Source organism: Rhododendron vialii, chromosome 4a, assembly GCF_030253575.1.
Source record: "Rhododendron vialii isolate Sample 1 chromosome 4a, ASM3025357v1".
In the NCBI taxonomy this organism is placed as follows: Eukaryota; Viridiplantae; Streptophyta; class Magnoliopsida; order Ericales; family Ericaceae; genus Rhododendron; species Rhododendron vialii.
The window spans coordinates 758,471-780,154 of NC_080560.1; the positions used below are offsets into that span (position 1 = coordinate 758,471).

General features: G+C 38.1%; 2 protein-coding genes across 7 annotated transcripts; one reads left to right on the forward strand and one right to left on the reverse strand.

The window, feature by feature from the left end:
- Window positions 1-893: 893 nt before the first annotated feature.
- On the reverse strand, window positions 894-6,769 carry LOC131321873 (uncharacterized). Of its 6 annotated transcripts, none has more exons than XM_058352853.1 (9): window positions 6,665-6,769; window positions 4,168-4,657; window positions 3,994-4,095; window positions 3,759-3,840; window positions 3,621-3,640; window positions 3,432-3,492; window positions 1,520-1,599; window positions 1,186-1,293; window positions 894-1,070 (listed from the first exon to the last, which is right to left on the reverse strand). In XM_058352853.1, exons 2-9 carry the CDS (start codon window positions 4,642-4,644, stop codon window positions 1,008-1,010), a joined length of 993 nt encoding a protein of 330 aa, XP_058208836.1. In that variant the 5' UTR covers window positions 4,645-4,657; window positions 6,665-6,769; the 3' UTR covers window positions 894-1,007. The 6 variants fall into 6 exon arrangements, with proteins under 6 accessions (XP_058208836.1, XP_058208839.1, XP_058208837.1 ...); XM_058352856.1 differs by having other exon boundaries at window positions 4,168-4,653; window positions 6,665-6,736; XM_058352854.1 differs by lacking the exon at window positions 6,665-6,769 and adding an exon at window positions 6,522-6,629.
- Window positions 6,770-14,627: 7,858 nt separating this feature from the next.
- On the forward strand, window positions 14,628-18,426 carry LOC131321877 (WPP domain-interacting protein 2-like). The gene is made up of 3 exons (XM_058352861.1): window positions 14,628-14,832; window positions 15,034-16,244; window positions 17,548-18,426. Exons 2-3 carry the CDS (start codon window positions 15,140-15,142, stop codon window positions 18,282-18,284), a joined length of 1,842 nt encoding a protein of 613 aa, XP_058208844.1. The 5' UTR covers window positions 14,628-14,832; window positions 15,034-15,139; the 3' UTR covers window positions 18,285-18,426.
- Window positions 18,427-21,684: the final 3,258 nt, after the last annotated feature.

Here is a 21,684-nt window from a genome sequence, read left to right on the forward strand (position 1 = left end):
GGGAGTTCAATTTCAACAAAGTTTTTGCTACAAATGTGACACTGGGTAAGTTGTACAATGTGTCCCAAATAACTCACTAGAGATGCATAATGCAATGTCTGACTTGGACTTTATTACTTGTCAGAGATGGACCAAGAGTATCAAGATAAGGGGCAAATTACTCACATAATTTCACCCAAATGTCACACATACACCTATAGTTTATTTCAATTAAACATCTATACCTTACCAAAAAAAAAAACTAAATTAGACACCTAGCGTTATAGTCCGTCCAAACTGTAACGGAATGTTCTGACATGGCCACAATGTCCCGTATAGTGGCCCATTGGTACGACGGCATTTTGGTGGGAAATAAGCTAGCAAGTCATCTGTGCATTTTTTGTTCTCTGCCAAACAAAAAAAATAGACTAGAATCCTTTCTACCATGACAAAATACGAAGGAGGACACATTTAAACCACAAACAATTCCACGATCACAAATATATGGTTCAATCCGTGCATCATCCTTGCAGAAACTCGCATGTGCCCTAATTTCCTTCTTTATTTTTCTTGCGTTGGACGTGGACACATTAAATTGAGTAAGCTGCTGGGTGTGAACCCTAAAATCCAGTGATCCAACCATGTAGAGAGATTCTAGGCCCAGGGAAAAAAAATTGGAGCCAAACTATTTATCAAAATACTTGCTATATCGATCTGGTAAATCGCGAATGGAATGCGCCAGGGGGTGGACAGTGATCCGACCACGAAGACAGAAATCTTGGCCAGGGAAAAAATTGGAGCCAAACTATTTATCAAAATACTTGCTATATCGATCTGGTAAATCGCGAATGGAATGCGCCAGGGGGTGGACAGTGATCCGACCACGAAGACAGAAATCTAGGCCAGGGAAAAAATTTGGAGCCAAACTATTGATTAAATTACTTGAAAAATTTATCCGGTATGACAAAGTACTCATTACAAAACTTTGGCATCAAGGAGAGAGTAATGAACAACAAAGCTTCCACACATCAGTCATCATCGGATGAACTATCTGATGACATCCTTCCAACATCATCTTCCACCGTTGTATCCTGGTTGCACATTGCACATAGAGTTTATTAGGGTGAAAATTTAACCTCAGCCAATGATGAGAGAGAGAGAGTAGCAAATAGCGAGAATGTGTAAACACGAATGGCAAAGTTATACCTGCATCTTATCCCAATCCTTTAACTTGGGATTTGTAAGCATGTAACCATCACGCAGGGGAGCCCAGGCAGGACCTTCACCGTCAACTGTGCCTCTGGATGTACCAGCCTTCACATCATTAAAAAATTAACTTATTGGAACATGTTGGAATCAACAAGACACTAGCAAAAGGAGAAATGAACCCCACGATCCCAGCTCTTAATGGTTAATTGCAACATTTTATTGATTTATTCATAATTCCTCGGAAAAAAAACCGATAAAGAGGTCCAGCATAGTGGTACAGAGAGAGAGAGAGAGAGAGAGAGAGAGAGAGAGAGAGAGAGAGAGAATCAACCTTAGCGAGAGTTACAGCTGTTTGTGATGGTGTCTTGCCCAACTCTGAAAAGAAGGCTTCTTTCCTCCGCTTTCTTATTGCTGGCAAGTTCGAGACAAGTAAGAGTCACAGAAAGAACTAAGTCATGGCAGAAACTCAATGGTGGGTCATTTAAACAAATGGAAAACGGAGTGAACAATAAATCTCAGTAGATAATGTCAAGGGTATCAATTCATGACATATTCAATTTATTTTTTATTTTCTTTATCTAGAGGATGGACCAAGAAGCATAGCAACTGGCTTAGTATCAGCAACGATAAGGAAGATTAATCTTCTAAGCATAGGCCAATCCCAGTGCAAGGGATGCAAATGGGTCTAGATTGGGTTTTGGGCCAACTTCAGAAATTATAGTTACCAATGGTTTTCTTCTCTAAGAGGCAGCTGGCTGCTGCTTTAGACGGCAAGCACCAATTCACTAATTTTTTCTCTAGTAAATGACCTACTTTACAACTCTTTGGGACCCACACACTTACTTTAGAGCAGTCAGTATGGGCTATGAAATCGTACTTAATTACTCATATGTATGGATTGATAAAAAATTCATGAAGTAATACATCAGTCGAAGATGATTTACCTTCGCTGTATCTCACTTCTTATACTAAGTAGTATCATTCAAGTATCAAAAACATTCTGTGTTGTTCTCTAATTATCTTACTCGGCTACATCTTAGAATTGCTACATAATGAGGTTTCAGATGTGAACCAACATGTTCACAAAGAATCAGAGAAGTAGCTACGTGTTTGGGCTTTGGATAGTGCCTTGTAATTCAAATCACAAATTTATAAAGAAGATACAGAAACAATTTTGAACTATCTGAGAAGTACTAGCATCCAGTGTAGATAATACATTAACACAACCCCTGGAAGTTCTCTGCTTCTAGCTAAGCTTTTCCCCCTTAGCACCTTTCCGAGTTTTGGCGAATTCAAAGGAAGTTACTACCAAATACCTAAGTATCAGTAAGTAGTTACATTTCCTAGGCAGAGCAAAACACAGATTATGGCTATCAAGTTTTAGATTCTCAGCTTCCATACCAATTATAGTCCACATGCTCATACAATTCAAAGGACACATTTTGGGAAAGTAAGATAACACATGAGGACTAGTGGACAAGTTTTAGATTCTCAGCTTCCATACCAATTATAGTCCACATGCTCATACAATTCAAAGGACACATTTTGGGAAAGTAAGATAACACATGAGGACTAGTGGATTACATAGATATGCAGTGGTAAGCTCTATTGGTTTCAATGATTATGGGTCTGTAGTTTTCTGATTGGCAATTTATATTTTATATGAAACAACACGATGATTAAGAAGGCATCCAATGGCCGCACAGCCCAAACACAAGGAGCAAGAAATAACCTAACAGATGGAAACCCTTATCTAGCCCAAAAATAAAAAGGCTCAAAGGGTTAACATTCACCTAATCACTGCATAAAGCATGGTTAGAAAATCTGCCCTGCCTGCCTTGGAAGTGTGGCTCTTCAATATTCAGAAGTGTGATAGTTCTTAATTGACAAATATCAGAAGGACTAAGAAGTAATCCCATGTCAATTCCTCCTCTCTCTAACTCCACTTTCCTCCACCAATGAAGAAGCACCAAGTAAAGTTGCCTACAAGAAAAGCCCCTTTCTTATTATTTTTGTCTTGCTTGCCTTCGCCCCAACAAAGAAGTAGGTCTTTTAGCATGCAAAACCAAGTAGGAATTAATAATTATCAACCAAGAACAGAAAGCCAGCTAGGGCAGGACTTCAGTAGAATAACTATCTTCCATGGTTACACCGCTATCTCAGTTCAAATCATATTTACCACTAACCCAAAAAGCAATAGATCACAATGAACCAAAGTTTCTGTTCCAACTTCTCCTGCATACCTTTTGCATCTTTAGACCTTGACGGATTCAATCCCTTCTGAGCAATTTGAGCTTTGTTCACCTGTATGAGATGCCCATCAACATCAGTTCAAAATGAAGCATAAGTTGAATGTGGCAGCAAAAGCAAAACCTCTTATAAAACAAAACCCAAAAAAGGATGTTGATTTAAAAGGAACGCAAGCTACTTACAGCATTAAATAGCTTGACCACTGAAACTCCAGCAATGCATGGTGAGGAATTCATTAGTTTTGACATTGGAAATTAATACAACTAAGAACTTTATTTCCTGATGATATAAATCTTTTTGACATAAACAAGTCTCAGTACCTCCTTTTGTAGCAACTCCAATAAGAAACTTCTCATGGGAATCCAAGAAATTAGCAGGCTTCACGTGCCCTTTCTCCCTTATCTACGTGATTAAGAAATACCAAGTTAATGAAAGGAAATATAATTGCATTGAAAAGAAAACAAATGTGGCACATAGAACTGAAAGCACATAAAAAGGACAGGTGAAAAAACAAGTCATGACAGTTGAACATTATACAGAAGTCAAACGAAATACCAACTGCTTCTCCTTTTTTGCCTCCCCCTTGACTTTCCTTTCAGTTTCTTCTTCAGCAAGCTTCTCTGCCAGTAGCTTCTTGTGTGCTGATAATACAGGGCCCTGAAAAGATAGTGAACATTACAAAAGCCCTTGAATTAAAAAGTAAGAACATAAACCAAGCAGCTTAATTACCAGCAGATCATCTGAAATATTCGTCTTTGTAATTTTCTTGAATGCCATCCGGAAAGCGTTACAGCCTTCTGAGAACTTCGTAATTCCTGGCTGAATTTCACCATCTTCATCTTCAGACGTTTCATGTTCCATGTCATCATTTTGGGGTTCCTCTTCTTCCTCGTCCGAAGATTTTCCATCAAACACTTTATTTCTGCCATATGACTGTTCATTTCCATTTCTAGCAACGTGGGAAGGCTCATCATCACCATCATCCTCATCCTCATCATCATCATCATCATCATCATCATCATCAGAATTGTAGTCCCTCGCCCTTTTGCTATAAAGTTTTTGCATTCTCTTGTCTATTTTAACCTTCTTCTCCCTGGAGCCCTGAAACACTTTTTGCTTCTTCTTTGCCTTGCCACCCTTCTTGTGCCCTATTCTCCTCTTATTCGGGCCATTTCCAGTTTCTTGTGTATGTACCTCTTCAGCCATTTAGAAGCCCTAACTTCCGAAGGAAATACAGTCAGGGCATTACAGAAAACGAAAAGGGTATTAGTCCAGTGTACTCAAATGTCAATCGCAACAAATACTGGCTACGAAAATTGTTTGCATACAACTACATTTATAGGTATTCTTTTAAAGTCCAAACATGCTGGCAGTTACAACAGCAATACAACAAAATACACGAAAAGCAAAAAAAAAAAAGAGTAAAAAAAAAAGAAGGAAAGGAAGAGGAGGGAGAGGGAGCGAAGATAAATATAGTTTGTTTGCTCCACTGTATATATGTTGTATTGCGTTCTCGAAAATGTAAAGTCCTACCTAGTATAAGATTCAGAATAATAGGAACTGAATGAAGCAGTGTTTATGCATTCTAGTCCTAAAATAGAATATCATAATGAATGCATTCAGCATGTACACACGTATTCATAATCTACACTCAGTACACTGTCTAATTACTCTCCAGTTTTGTTTTCCTTCATGTTTTTAACAAGAAGAAATTATCCCTACTTCAGTGAGTAATTACAATGGTATTCTACAATCCTCCATAGCTCCAAGCCCAACTCATAACAAACGACGCTAAACTATTTTCTTTTTTGATAACTCAAGTGTCCGGCCCTCCTTACGCGAACCTCAACTTATCCTGGGAACCAATCCCACCATCCCCTAGTGGAGGCCCAATTACGACGGTCAACTATTTTCATTTTTGATAACTCAAGTGTCCAGGCCTACTTACGTGAACCTCGACTAATCTCGAAGACCAATCCCACCATCCCCTAGCGGGAGCCTAATTGAAGCAGTGGCAAAGCCCCCTATGGCATGGCCTTAAATGAGTTGATAGCACCTCTAAGGTTTCGAACCGGATACCGAACGATGGTTAACTATTAACAGCCAGTATTCATTTTAAGTTTACTAAGTTTACTATTGATGCCACACATAAGTATTGACGACCGGAGGAGAGAGAGGAGAGGAGAGGAGAGAGAATGATACCTGATCGTCACCGGAGACGCGGACCGTCGGAGGAGCTGTTCAATGAGAAAAAAGTTGGGGATTTTGGGGGTGGTATTCTGATCGATTACTAAGGGCTGACGCATACTTCAACGAAGGGATGAGCAAAAATTGAAGGTAGAAAGATTGCTATGGGTTGGGCTTGGTGATTGAAGCTTGGCCCGCCCAAAAGCCCACCCCGCAAGCCCAATCCGCCAACCCGCTCTCTAGCCCGCCAACCCGATTATCCGGTCCTCCAACATGCTATCGAGTTCTTCAGTTGGTCATGGATTTGTATCAGAAGGGTTTATGAAATCATGAGTCTTAGGCTCCGTTTCAGAACATCTTTTTAAAAAATAAATACTTATTTTACATTTTTAAACTCAAAAATAATATAAATGAAAAATTATTTTTCAAATTTTTTTTTCACCGTATAAAAGATCTCAATGAGATCTATCAAACAAGATCCATATTGATAGAAAAATTATTTACGTAAATACATGATTTTTGAGCTTGAAATTGCCTTCTTAAAAAATAAGTACTTATTTCCGTTTCCGGAATGGGGCCTTATTCTCCTAATAATAACAATGCAAAGGATAGATGAGTATAACTAACTCAACTGTGCGTCTCATTTCTTTTTCTCCTGTAATTGCCATACTAATCAAAATAAAAACCTAACCCTAACACCATTCTAGAAATTAATGTAAAAATTTAGAATTAGGGTTTTTTTAAACCAGAATTTTTGATCCACAGAGAGAGAGAGAGCCAATGTCACAAGCCCAAACCCTAATTTCTAAACCTAACCAAAGATTACAAAATAAACATAGATTCGAAGATGGAAAGGGGTTTCTCAAATCAGTCAAACGACCGAAAGAGAGAAATACCTTATTTGGTTCAATCACGTTCTCCAGTCGATCTTCTTCTTCTTCTTTGTATCTTGTTCTTAATCGAAATCAAACCCTAACAGAAAAAAAACCTAATTTCTTAGATAGAGAACGATCCACAGAGAGAGATTAGAGAAACGAACCAGAGAGAGAGATCGATGCATCATTCGTCTTCGTCTTCGTTTTTCGTTCTTTGTTCGTTCTCTGGTTCGCTGCTTCGTTCATTCACTGGTTCGCGGAGTGCAATTTTATTCACCCCTCTTTTAAGAGGGTGACCATTACCCTTTCTCATTGGTTGAAATGGTGTGGATCCCATCGCAAAGTGATGTCATGCTTACCATGTAATACACTTTTGGGTAAGCATGACATCACTTTTGTAGTGAATCCAAATTATTTCAATTAATAGAAATGAGGGTAATGTTCACCCTCCTACGTCGAGAGTGAACTCAACTCCTGGTTCGCATGTCTCTCTCTCTCTCTCTCTCTCTCTCTCTCTCTAAAGCGGCGTGTGGGTTTGGAGGGAGGAAAGTGTAATTTTTGCAATTTTAATCCCTTCTCTTTTCCTGGCCCTTGGATTAAATCAAAGGGCTGAGCACACAGTCCCGCACCAATTTGAAAAACAGGATCCCTCAGTAGATCCTAATTGTATGTATATATTATAAATTCTATTCACCTTAGGTGGAAACCATAGATTTTCCACCGCCATCAATTATGGGTACCGCCGTGTATTTTTTTAATAATTTGAATCGTTCATCTTGTAGAGCTCGCAGAGTAGTATATTTTGGCAAAAAAATCAGCTATATCAGACATTGAAAGGTATATAAAAAAAATGAATTTTGGGTTTACAAAATCGACGGTAGATAAGTTTAAAGTTAAATAATCCATGACCGTCTATTTTATAAACTAAAATTTAATTTTTGATGTACCTATCGATATCCGATAAATATGCCTTAAATTTGTTATGACATGCACTGCATGTGCACTGTCAACTCTCCTGCCCGCCTATTATGCACCTGATCAAAGGCATCAACTTTATTGAATTTTTTCCAGAAGGCATAGCACGCAGCAACGTATCCGGGCAGCGGGAGCAGAAGAGCGGCTTGAACATGGTCGTTTTTCCATCCCCTGGCCCTTGTGATAGGCAGCAACAGTAAAAATATTACTGTAAGTAGAAAAACATAGTTCTCATCAGCATTAATTTCTCGATTAAAGTTTCAGCAAGTGAACGCAAATGAAGTTCGGTTGGTTTTCCACATTTAAGCACCAAACCAAATTTCAACACCTAAATCACAGTTGCCGCACTTTTCAACACCTAAATCACAGTTGCCGCACTTATACGTACCCAATACTTCAAGCCACCAAAGTGCAGCTACACTAAACAGTACAGTTTCAAGTTCTAGCGGTAATAGTAACACAATTCCAACCCGTTTACATTGCTGATTTTCAGTCTCTAAACTTCATTTCTAGCGGTAATTGTTTTTGTAGTTTTAGCAACCCATATTAATTTACGAGCAAATAGAAAAACTTTTGCATTCAAACTCAACTTCACAACATATGGTGCATGTGCCATGAATTCGTCAAACTCCTGAATTGATTCCAGCCAATTAACTTTAGAGACATGGGGCAATAAACCAGCAAAAACTGCTGGCCATTGAGTTGCGCGTTGTCCACATGCATACAATGAACGAAGGAGGGATTTTTTTTGGTTTACTCGTGAGACCCTCCGAATATTTCAAGTTAATTCACTAATATTTCCAACACATACCAGTAGAGGGAGAGAGAGAAAAGTCATCTATATATACCTTACCCAACCACCCCAAAATAAAAAAACGAAAAACTAAATTAGGCACATGGCATTATAGTTTGTCCAACCTGTAACGGAATGTGCTGACATGGCTATATTGTCCCGTATGGAGGCCCATTGGCCCATGACAATATGACGTCGTTTTGGTGGGGAAAAAGTAGGCAAGTCATGTGTGCATTTTTTGTTTTCTGTTGTAGGAAAGGTCAATAGGCGCGACCGTTGACCGTTTGACTAGCCAATGGGCATGCGACACCTGTACTCATCCTTCACGAGGTTGACGGTTTGACCGATGAACCCTAGCTCGCCACGTGGCGCCTCAGTCACGCGACACGTGGCCCCTCGCGTGGGAGCCACGCGCTACCCATAGCTATGCTGCACCCATGTGAAGGTCGCGAGCCCAAATTCCTCCCTTAAGGAGAGAACTACATTTATTCAGGTGGATGTGTAACGACCCGGATTTTTGACCCAATTTTTTTTTCTAAATATAATAATATTAGAATTATTTTCCTTAATGCAATTCTTTTTTTTAAATATAATTATGCGTACAATATATACATGCATTCTTTTTTTAATTTTCCTACACATACATGCGTACATGCATACTCCTTCTCTTCCCTCACCTCAAACTCTTTCCGTCTCCCCGTCTCCTACTCCGTCTCTACTTCCTCCCTAACCCAAAAATCAAGCCCTATTCGTCCATTCCAAATCCCATGAACCCAACCCCATTAAATTAACTCTTATCATCTTCTACCAAAATTCTCCTATAAATACCCCACCCCCTTGACCCACGAAATTTACACCACAATATTCCCCACGCTCCACCAGTCCAAAAGAGAGAGAAAAACCAGAGAAAACCAAGTTCAATCCATGGAGTTCTGGAGAGAGAAAGAAAGAGAGAGAAAAGTGGGTTTCATAGCCCCGACGAACCGAGACCCGAATTGATCATTCCAATCACTTCCCTCAACCCCAAGCATCCCCAAGCATCATTCAATTCGAACCCAAGGTCCCCCGATCGCCAAAATCGAAGTCTTCTTTCTCAAAATTCAAGATTCGTTTTTGAATCAATTCGATCCGATTAAAGGTATTATAATCCTATCCAACCTCTTCTCCAAGTATATTAAGTGTTTATATGCTTAACCCTATGTCCCGAACGAAAAAATATAGTTAACCGCGCGTTTTCTGCCGTATTCACCAAATTGATATTATTTTTGAGCCCAACACTTTATTTGTAATTATTTGCAAAGAAGATGACCTTTCTGATATTTATTTTACAATCCTTCTGATATTATTATTATGAAAAACTACTGATCTGATATTAATTTCTTACAATGTAATATCAACTTAGTATAAAACGTATTAATAATATCAGTTTAATTTATCTGGTAGATTTAGTTGTTTTTAAATGTTTCGAAACAACTTTTCGACCTTCCGAACATTGTTTTGACACCCGAACTATTTTTTCTAGACTTTTCACACCTGAAAGATCATAACTTGTTAAAATCATATTTTTTTATTTAATTATCTATTTATTGAATTATTTATTAGTTATCTATCAAGTCTACTAACGAAAAATCTTTGCGATCTTCCAAACAACGTTTTAATACCCAAACTAATTTTTTTTAGACTTCTTGCATCTCAAAGATGATATCTTGTTAAAATAATATTTTTTTTAATTTAATTTACTATTTATTGTTATTTCTATAGCGTTTTCAATCAAAAATTCTTTACGACCTTATAAACGTTATTATAAATGCCCGAATAATTTTATTTCGACTCTCTATATTCCAAAGATGAAACTTTGTTAACCTCAATATATTTTAATCAGTAAGTTATTTATTATTTATTTACTTCACTTTCGGCCACTTTATTTAATATCTTTATTTAAAATAATCCCGCGACCCTCCGAACTTAACTTTTGGCACTCAACTGATTGAATAGAACCTTTAGGACTCTTATTAAGGTCATGATAAATATTTCAATATTTTTATCTATTTAATGTATTTAATTAGTTTTTAATTAATATATTATCTTAAAATTAATTAATAAGAGCCCATAAAATTTTCCTTTTAATTCTTTTTAAAACTCTTACTTGATATTGACATTGTGACCATACAAGATTAAGGGCAACGGCCCGTTCATAATAAGTTGCGTGATTACGTTGTTTATTAATTGTTTTAATTATTATTGATTCGTTGTATATTGCATCGATTTGAGTGATAGATTGGACCCTAGAGACATGGGGTGGTATGCGAATAGAGTTCACATAGACGATTCTAGATAATGGATGAATTGGAAAGTTTTATTTCTAGATTGCCTGCAGGCGTGATGTTGAGATTTGTGATGAGATTGAAACTGGCGGGTGTCCAGTGATGAATTGATATACTGGCGGGTGTCCAGTGGTGATTGTGATGTGGTTTGTGAAGTGGTACATAAGATAAGCGAACCCTAGTCGTGATTCAGGCATGATAAGCTTTCCCATTGTTGTAGTTATTGGGATGCATACTCGGTACATAACTTAGATGCATCTGCGACAGCAAAGGGAAGTGATCTCATGGGACCGAGCATGGCTAGCGGTTGAGGGAGGAAAGATCCCGCGGAGGAGATCTTAGATTACACGACAAGTTAATGGATAGTAATAAACTGGTTTATGTGGAACAAACATTGTCTTGCTTTTTCGCACTATTATTATCCTGCTGCTTGCTATCTGTAATGTAAGAGGGGTGGTTGGGTTGGATTATTCTATTGGGTGATTTATCACTCACGGATACGTCTGTATCCTGGCAAATTGTTTGCTTCGGCGATCAATTTGCTAGAGGGCGCAGGATTCACTGGAGATGATTCGAAGATGTTGCAGTTCAACACGGAGAGAATATCAGGAACGAAGATCGAGTATGTTTCAGATTTGTATCAAGCTTAGAGTCAGCTCTGAAATTAATGTATTTTGAATCGACAAATTTATCTTGTGATTGTAATAGTTAAACCTTATTTTGAAAAATTATACTTATTTAGCAAATTTTCTTAAAATTTTATTTTATTTTACTTCCGAAAAGTCGGGGCGTTACAGGATGCTTGGCGCGGTCCCAATCTAATGGAGACGATGACGCGGTCTAACCAAGATGCACAAAGAACTTGCCCAGACTCTTATGTCTGCTCCGGCCTTTAGGCAGGACCCGAGGGGCCCCTTGAGGCTTGGCAGCGGTATTGATGCAACTGAGTAGGTCACAACCTTGTCCTACGGGAATGAAGGGGATCCAGTGGCTTGGTGGCTGTAAAAGAAGAAGAGGTTCTCTGCGAATAAGGGAATACGCTTACCGTCATACTCGCGGTCATCGCAAGGATAGCGACACCTCGGCTGTCAAAGGGTACAGAAGGGACACCGGACACGTGTCATTTTATCAGCGTGCCACTTGGTGCCCAAGCATTAGCTCGTGTGGTCTATAAATATGAACGTCTCTTCATTGAATCCCAGAGAGATGGAGCACATTGTGAACATTCCCTAGAGAGAGAAAGTTGGTGAACACTGATTTTAAAGGAAGTCTTATCCTCTTTCATGGACTCTATTGTCTTTCCTCCTCGGGATCTCTGAGTTTGGGTCTCCACTGCTTACCCTCTCTGTTCAGCCCTGCTTTTTTTTTTTTTTTTTCACCATTTTAGATCACTCCTCTCATTCCTTTCCATAGACTATTCTAACCTCTCCGGCACATCTATTCCTAAGGGGTATTTTTCCACTCAGATTTCGGACCTCTATCCTACATCTGCTAGACAAAAAAAGAGAGGCTTTTGCTTGGGTTTTTATGCAAACGCGTGGAATACCCCTTTTGTTGTAGTGGAGGAGACAAAGACACAAGCATCTTCGATTTGGAAGACCGAAGGAGGAGGACACCTTTCTACCAAGACAAAGAGTCTTCGAGTCGTGTTTGTCCACCCACTTGGATAACACCAGCATTCTATTAAGTTGTCGTTTGTACACTAGACTGGACTAGAATCCTTCTGTTTTGGAGTACTACTTCGAAGAAAATGATGCGCTCAACAATGCTCTTGTTCCACGGAGAAAACGAACCCAAAATCTTTCTGGGCTCGGTTTTATGTGCGTTGACTTGGTCGATCGGTTTTATTTTCATCCAATTTTACCCATGAATTATTGGAGTGCATCAACATCTTGACTCCTACGGAGTATTATATTTTTTTCTCTTATTGTCTCATCCTTGTCGTTATATTCTCTACTATGGGTTTTGGAGTGTTGCCTCCTTATCAAATTTCCAACTAATGGGAGTGAATATAAAGTTAGTTGAACGGGAAAGTCTACAATGCACATTTCTTAAAAGAGTGTACCATATGCACCTATTTTATGGTTTATTCATAATATTTTAGCGTGTTTCGTAACTTTTGTCCTAGAATTCATAACTTTTCAGCAGTACGATTCGTAACATTTTCATTATGATTCATAACATTTTGGTGTATCTCGTAACTTTTATACGATTCGTAATTTTTTAGCAATATGATTCGTAACATGTTCTCTATAATTCATAATTTTGGGGGGTACATATGATACACACTCTAATAAGAGGTGTGTATTGTAGTCTTTCCCTAATTGAACAGTTTCCAATTCAAAAAAAAAAAAGTTAGTTGAATAGTTGATGCTATGACCATCAGAAGAAAAGCTTCAAAAACTTTAAAATGATGCTCTGACCACAAGCCAATCACAGAAGATCAAAATAGACCAGTTGGAACCGGAAGTTGCGTTTGGGCTTAGGCCTGTTCTGCTAATATTCTTATTTTTTAAGTTAATTTTTTTTTTTACGAGACAAGTTATTCTTTCACGCTCTTAATCCATTTCGGGCGGAGGCCGGTAACAACTGTTGTCACGCGCATTATTCAAAGGCCAAAATTTGATGAGTTGCTAAGAGGTTGCTAAGTTTGGTTATTACAATGTAAGTACTTTTTTGAGCAAACATTGCTAACTTTAGCAACCTTTTGGTTTTGATTATTACATTGTGAATGCTCTTAGTAACTCATCAAATTTTGGCCTTTGAATAATCAAAACTAGCAACCTTTTTGCCAATAATCAAATTTAATGGTCCTCACATTTTCTCAATCAAGTACATCCATCATTACATAAAAACCTTCTCTCTCAACAATATTTCCAGAAAATTGTTTTTAAAAACTTTTTTTTTTCCAGAAACTTTTAAAAAAATTAAAAAAAATATAAGTGTTTTTATAAAAAAAAACGGATTCTAACAGTTTTTCAAAAAAAAAAAACTGTTTTTTTTTCACTAAACTATTTTCTTAAAAAAACTCTTTTTTTTTTCAAAAAGAGTATTCAAATTATTGTCAAAAAATTTAGTTTTTAGAATTTTGTAGTTTAAAAAGGTGATATGACAAGTTTTGGTTATCCAATTTTGATTATTACATTGTGGACCTCTACATTGCTAACTTTAGCAATGTTTTAAATGGATAATCAAAAAATGATGTGACAACTTTTGGTTATCTAATTTTGATTATTACATTGCGGATGCTCTAAACAATCACCAAACGCACATAGAAATATCAATAATACATACCGTCACGCTCACACCGTATAATATATCGCACTCACAAGACATTTTTGTAATCATCTTTACTACAACCACGAACAAACACACATACACATACGTGTGTGTTTATTTGTGTGTCTATACACTTATGTGTTTGTAATTATAGATTTTTTTTTTTTTTTCCCTTTGTCATTGAACCGCTTGGGGAATGTCCCTTTCGAAGGCCACACCAATTTTGCCGACCATGACACGACACACATCCTAGGAAAATTATTCATTGCTCCAAGGCATGGTCTATTTTATTTCCCATAGTCATCTGAGAATAGAGTAGTTATTAAGTGGCGGTGACCTAACACTTTCTTTTACTACTCCTATATACAATTATGTGGGATTCATGTGGGGTTGGACTTCACATAAATTAGTGATTAAAAGAGATGTTACAACACCACATGACAGTGCCTCAATTAAAGAAAATCCAATAATTTTTCATCTTATGGCATCGTCACGTTACGGGCTTGTTCGTTTAGGGGATCAAAATTTCTGTATGCGGTTTCCAATAAATATTTTTTATCTATCTCTCTACACTCATTAATCTTAAAAATCTCTCTCAAAATTCAAATCAAACAGGGTTTTGTCCCGAAACTTTTATCCACCACACATTCATGTGAGGGGCCCTGCACGGATAAAAAAAGAAACCCACAGATATGTGGTCATGGGAAAGGATTAATCTCTGCCCATAAGCACTGAATAATTACTCAACAAAATACGGCTTTAATATTTGTGTGGGCCATATCTCCATGTGGCCCGACCATTTCCTTCCACGATCCACCCGATCACAATTCCACTTCTAATTTTCTCAAAATAATCCATGGCTATAAAAATCCAAATTCAATTCGATTTTAGGGTTTCCATCGTCCTAAAGATTTTCATCTCAGTCCACCCACACAATTGAGCTTCATTTATGGCGCAAAAGGTACGTTTAGTATTCATTTCATTTATATTTACACCTAATTTGTCTTCAACTGATCACGTACTTGCAATTGTTCTTCCGTGGTTATACAGTATATGAATCTTGTTCAGATGTGAAATTTTTGTGATTGAATCCAATTTAAAAATTCGATTCTGACTTCTGAATTATCCGAATAGATAATTGATTTCATCATATTCTTGCTAGATTTCCAACCCATGAGCTGTAATGATGGTTTGTTGTTCTCGATCTTGATCTGAAGCTGGAGGGGTTGGATAGCATAATCTTGTGATAAGCAAACCTCAATTTAGTGATGGATTTGAGAAGTGAGCGTTCAGGGCTTGAATCTGTGGAAAACAATGAAGTAATAATAACCCCTCAAGGATTGGCTAATGTTGATGGAAATAAGATTGCAAGTAATGGATCTTATGGTGGTGAATTTAATGGTAGTGATGATAACCCGTTGGTTGATTCGAAAGCCGAGGATGGTAGAGTTGTAGAGTCACTGAGTACTCCTCGATCGACTAGTGATTCACCTCGGTCGGCCGGCTATTCTCTTTCTGTTGGGTCATCTCCACAGGCCACAAAAAAGGGGTACGGGTTGAAGAAATGGAGACGGATTAGGAGGGAATTTAGTAAGGATGGAAGTAGTAGTGTAGATGCTAGTAAGATACTGAAGAGGGGTCTTTCAACATCCGTGGTAAATTCAAGTAAGCCTCAGGGTGTGTCCATTGAGACGAGGCAAACGAGCGAGGGTTCCTCATCATCAACAAACGCAATCTTGAAAAGTATGGGTGTTGCTGCTGATGGTTCTGGCACACATGGCTCAAATTTAGATTCTAGGGTGGTAGGACCTAGTTTTGGTGCTGGGACGGATTCTGATAACAGTGAGGATCGGAGTAGCAAATCTTCCACTGCAGCCAGTGTTCCAAAGAACAGGATGAGGGCTTTGAGTGGGAAGAATTTGGTTAATTCAGTGCAACGAAGCCAGCCGGCAAAGAGTCGGATTGAAACCAGTAAGAAGCATAGAGGAGAAAGGGTCAAAACTGAGAAGGAAAACTCTCATTCCAGCATGGAATCTGACTCGCGGAGCTCCAACGTTGTCTTTATGCAGGGCACCACTTCAGTCACTAGTAACGGGAGACACAGGAGACACAGTGGGAAGTCAATGAATTATGATGGAGCAAACAGTTATGAAGCTCAGGATGGTGAACAACACTTCGATGAAGAGCTGCAAACAGGTTACAACAAAGAAAATGTGGGAGAATTTGAAACTCTCTCTCAAGAAGATTTAGCTGCTGATTTGTCTTGGGAGGTTAGAGAAGAAAAGGTTGAGAACAATGGATTGCCAACAGATCCAGATTCTCTAGTTGAGTCTATCCACACCCTGCAGTCTGCGCAGGAAGAACTTGAAAAAGGTTGGTATACTTCCTCGGTTGCCAGCATTTTCAGATTGTTTTTGTCTCTGTCTTGTTTGCAACACTTTGCTTTAGCAACTCTTGGACATTGGTACATTCTAAGATTGAAAATAAGGAAGTTGAAGAACCTATGGAAGCATGGAGAATTTCCACTCTTTAAAATACTATCTAGAGAATCATACCAACATTGCATTTGATTTCCAAATGAAATTTGTCTTATTTGTTTTGGGTCATAATTAAAATGTTCAAAATATTACCGTAGCCCGAGTGAGGATGCTAAGGTGGATGAGGAAAAATTGGGTAGGAATAGGTGAATTTGCGAGAAGTGGAGTGGAGGTAACATTGGCAGAAGATAGAGTAGAGGTAGCAGGTACTGAGGGTAAGATCAGGAAAAAATTGATTAAAGACAGCATAGTCATGAAGATGGTAATTTAGCTCATTATGAAGAATTAAATGTTCCGGAGTAAGAGAGAATCGCTTAACGTAGTAAATGGAGGGCTTCAATCCATTTTGGTTTGGCATGAAGAGTTTACTGGGATCAAGGACGGGCTCCTGGTGAGAAAAGGGAGTCTATTTTTGAAATAAATCAAACATGAATCAAAATAACAGATTAGATCCAGGACCGTACAGAAGCATCCTATGCAACCTGATGGTTCTCTCATGTGCATATTGAGGCCAATGGTAGGCTAACTGATGGCTCTCTGATGTTCACATTGTAGCCAATGGTAGGTTTCCTCCCTAGTCCCGAGTGCAACCTGATGGCTCTCTCTGATGTCCACATTGAGGCCAATGTTAGGCTACTGAGATAGATCAAAATTATGTTAGCTTTTGCGCCAGGTATGATCTTTGTGGTGGCTGTTGTAGGAAGCCAAGAAACTCCGGATATCAACTCCTGAAATAAAGGTAAACGCACTTGAAATCCTGCCGTCAGTGCTTGAAATAAAGCTTCTTCAGTGAACCTTGTTCACTCTGCCATAATAAAATTTGTTATGACTTAATCATGTTTGCTATACCGATCTCTATTGTCAGAAATGCAATGTGGTTTGGGATTCGGTTGGAAATTTTCATAAGCTGTATTGGTGGTCCTGTTTTTTGTTTTTTTGGTGGTCCTGTTTGTGTGCTGAATTTTTGCACGAATATTTTCTGGAGTAATTGTTATTTTTTGTTTTTTGAGTATTTTGTTGTGGTTGCTATTTTAAGGGGCCTTTGAAGGAATGCCAACCTTCTGCTTCGTACTGAACTGAATGGTTGTAATTTTCTTTCCCATTAGAAATTCCACTCATGGAGGTGCGTATTATTGCAGAAATACAGAAATTAAGGGAGATAGGGACAGAACCTGTGTCACTTTTTGACGGTTCAACTGAGGAAACTGCTTTACCTTCAGAATTTGCCTCTGGAGATTCAAGCATCAACGAGGCATGCGCATCTGATCCGTTGCACTCTGGAGAGAGAACACAAAATTCTTCTGAGATCTTGGAAACCCAGGTTGTAAGCTTAAAACAGAACATGAATCTATTGGAAAACAAGCTTGAAGAGGCAAACGCTGAGCTCAAAGTGAAGGAAGCCAAGGTTATTGAACTTGAATGTGCACTAAAGAGTAATGAATCACCAATTGAGAAAATAGAGTCGCTTCAAAAAAACCATAATGAGATGGAGGCTGAACTTGAGGGCCTCTTCAAGCAAAAGATTGAAGCTGAGATCGAGTATCTGGCAATATCGAGAACAATCAAAAATTTGAAAGTTGATGCAGCGGATCACTTTGCACTCTTCGAAGAACAGAAGACACTAGCTTCAGAGCAAGCTCAGGTGTTGAATGAGCTCGGAGATGTAGAAAGCAAGGCTGTAAAGCTAAAGAGACAAGCTGAAAATTTGGAGACAAAATATGAAGATGTGGTGGTGACTGAGGAGGTTTTGAGGCTACAGAATAGGGTATATCATCTTACTTCTTGCCTTTTCATGCAGTTGATACTTCTAGTTTTAGTCTTTGTGTTTTTGCTCTTGCAGTTATCACCCCATTACGAAGGGGTTGTACCCACCTAAATTTTGTGAACAGTTCAGCTTTTAGTATTATTCCATCCTAAATGGAATGTTTTAAAGTGACATTTTATTTCTTTTTCGAAGTTGAGTAATAGATTAGACGTATCACATTTCTCTTAAATCATAGCTTTTGTGATTTTTGTATTGTGTATTTTTTGCATGTACTCTCTGTTGTGTTTGAAGATGTCACCTGTTAACCGTTGTTTGTAATATTTCGACTATTGAATTTTGTTTTGGAATTTGGATCAACGATTGTATAGGGATTAGGGAGTACCTGTGAAAGATTTTATGAACAGGAAAAAGATAAGAGAAAAAGTTCTTTCCGGATCAACCGGACAAGGGGGCTGTAAGGACAGTCCCGTGTGGGCCCCATTCGTGCATTTTTTTTGGAAAATTCGAATCATGTATCTTGTAGGGCCCGCAAAATAATGTGTGTACGCAAAAAATTAGCTTGTCCGGACATCGATAAGTATGTCAAAAGTTGAGTTTTTATACGGAAAATGGACGACCGTAATCTGTCAACTGTTTTTAAAGTTAAACTGTTCATAGTCGTCCATTTTTCCGTGTAAAAGCTCAACTTTTGACATATCTATCGATGTTCAGACAAGCTGATTTTTTTTTGCGTAGATACATTATTTTGCGGACCCTACAAGATGCACGGTTCGGATTTTTTTCAAAAAAAACATGCGAAGGGGGCCCACACTTGTCTGGTTGATCCGGAGAAAACTTATTCTCAAAAGATAATTGCAGTTGTAAGAATTTATAACCACGGAGCTAGGGGCTTGAGGATAAATTTTCCACGGATAGATCGTTAGGGGTTCCTCGTACTTTGTACTCTTTTTATTAGTCCAACAAAAACGTATATTCATCTTTGATCTTTACTTAGTTAGGCCTCGGAAAAGTCAGGGCCGGCTGCGCCCTTCTCTTATATTTTTGGTGATGAAGAGGTCACCTTTTAGGCTTTGTTTGAATATGGGATTTTGTCAAGAGAAATGAAACTGCTCATATATTTTTTGTGCTTAGTGTCTCTCAGCTACGTTTGATGATAAATAATTTTAAGAGGAAAACTGGAAAAGAAAATAATAAAATTCGTTTCTTCTTTTTTTATTTATTTCCACCTTTGGGAGAAAAGGAAAAAGTTTAAAGGGGAAATAAGTTGCAAGGTTATTTTCCTCGATTCACCCAAACTTTCCTTTGATTTTCTTTCTTCTTCTGTTCTTTTGTTATTCTATGGCACCTCATAAAGCTCTATCTCTTTTTCTTCTATAAAAAAACAAAACAAGAAAAGCTGTTTCCTTCCCTCTTTCCTCCTTTTTCTTTGCATAGCCAAACATAGAAAAGCAACTGTTGTCTGTAGGCCCTATTCAGCTAAGGTTCTTATTTTTTAAGCACTTATTTTTTGCTTTACGAAACAAGTTATTCTCTCATAATATATCACCTTTAATAAAAAATCAAACTTGAATAGAGTTGGGAGTAATCTGTTGCATGAGAATTATCCTACCGAAATTTCATGATGCAAAATCCTAGGAAGAGATTTTGAGGAATCAGATTACAATCTCATATCCCCACAATTTCGGTAATTAGATTATTGCCCCACATAAATAAATAAAAAAATCCTTCTCTCTGCATATACCGTTCGGAGAACACAAGCAAAAATCAATCGCACCATTTTTGACAAAATATTGAGTTTTGGGACGTAAGAAATTGAATATCTAGTGGGTAGGGGAGAGAAAATTATAGTGTCAAAGGATAAAACAAACTCATTTTAGACAAAATGGGAAGAAAACGGTGGCTTTGTTCACTTAGGGTTTCCGTTAGCACAATTTTCAATAAATTTTCTCTCCACTTGTTATTCGTGTCTCTCTGCCCCTTTCCACATATTACTCCAAAGCCTCCTACAAAACCTTTACCACACAATCTCGTTGGGTGACATCAAATGAGAAAGATACTTGAAGATTAACCATATATACAAGTAATGATGTAAATGTAAAGACCGGTAAAGTTGAAGTGGTAATTACTCAACAGTGAGCTCCTGTCCTAGCTGGTAACTCCGGTCTTTCTCATGTGGGAGGCCAAGGTTCGAGCCCCGTCGTGGGCGTTTGTGATTTAGGACTATGGATAACTTCTGAAATCTTTTTATGAACTAATCTATTAACACCCCGTTAATTCCGGCCAACGTACGCAATATTAGCAAAAAAAGAAGTGGTAATAGTACTGCTCTTTTGAAAATGGAAGTAAAGCAAATGGGTGAGAAAGGTATAGTACTGCTCTTTTGAAAATGGAAGTAAAGCAAATGGGTGAGAAAGGTTGTACCATGTAATTAAAAGCAAAATAATTTCATATGTACTACTTAAATAGAGTTGCTTTCATTTGGTCACGAGAATGCATCAAGAAAACAGTTGAGCTTTCCAACTCTTTCACATCACAGCTATAACAAGCAGCTGTGGTATGTGTTTTTGTCTTGCCTACCACTCCCCCTCCCCCCTGCTCCTCTCTCCTACTATGATAGCATATATAAAATATACGAATTTAATAAATTTATTTAGCAAACACAACATTCATCTAATAGATCCCAATTGATTTTTTTAATAACCGAGAGCAAGAAGCTAAATTCTTCCATAACATACAAGCGGGGTTGCGCGCAAGCCAATGTGTTTTTTTTCACTTAATTCAAGAAGAAAAAATGGGCAAGAAATGTCGAGCCCCGAGCTTGTGGTCCTCCTTTGAGTGTGGGTTCTCAAGCCCTCCGATCTGTTAGGATACCTCAACTGTGACATGATCATCAGGTTAAGATCAAGCTAAATCATAAAAAGCGAGAAGCTGTGTCGTGGGGCACTGACACTAGGTCTTGTGCACTAAATAATTGGCTGATGGCTGAAGACACTAGGTCTTGTGCACTAAAAATAATTGGCACAAGTCAAGAAGTAAAGACCCAACTAACAATTGTCCTCAGGTAACTAGTATTTGTTTAGGTTGACTTATGGTCTTTCCCATTTCCTGGTATATCATTTAGTATTAGTATTGGAAGATAATTCTATACCCATGTCATTGTCTATTCACCAGACCTTTTCAATAGACCCCACATGTAGTTTCTTTGGAGGAATATGCACCAACTACCAACTTCCTGAACTCTTCTACAAAGGACCTTTTGCAGGAGTTTCCTGTTTTTAACCCTTTTACATTTCTGAGTAGAAGTAGTAATTAATAAGAAAAAGAGGTGATACTTGCAAGGAAACCTTCAAGGGTGAGGCTTATGCAAATGGAGGGGTTTCTTGACTTTGCCCCATCCTTTTTTCCTTCTTAGCCAGGTGACAGTCTCTGTTCTGGACCCCTCCACTACCCACTTTTACTTCTATATTTTCCTGGTGTCACATCCCTCCACTAAATTCATCAAAACCAACAA

Bases quoted from the DNA above. Each gene is read 5' to 3' on its own strand.
- LOC131321873 (XM_058352853.1), bottom strand. From the start codon at position 4,644: ATGGCTGAAGAGGTACATACACAAGAAACTGGAAATGGCCCGAATAAG. The intron at 4,096-4,167 runs GTAATTAAGCTG...CTATCTTTTCAG, and splicing joins ATATTTCAGATGATCTGCTG to GGCCCTGTATTATCAGCACA. The intron at 3,641-3,758 runs GTACTGAGACTT...CTGGAGTTTCAG, and splicing joins TGGAGTTGCTACAAAAGGAG to TGGTCAAGCTATTTAATGCT.
- LOC131321877 (XM_058352861.1), top strand. From the start codon at position 15,140: ATGGATTTGAGAAGTGAGCGTTCAGGGCTTGAATCTGTGGAAAACAAT. The intron at 16,245-17,547 runs GTTGGTATACTT...GTATTATTGCAG, and splicing joins GCAGGAAGAACTTGAAAAAG to AAATACAGAAATTAAGGGAG.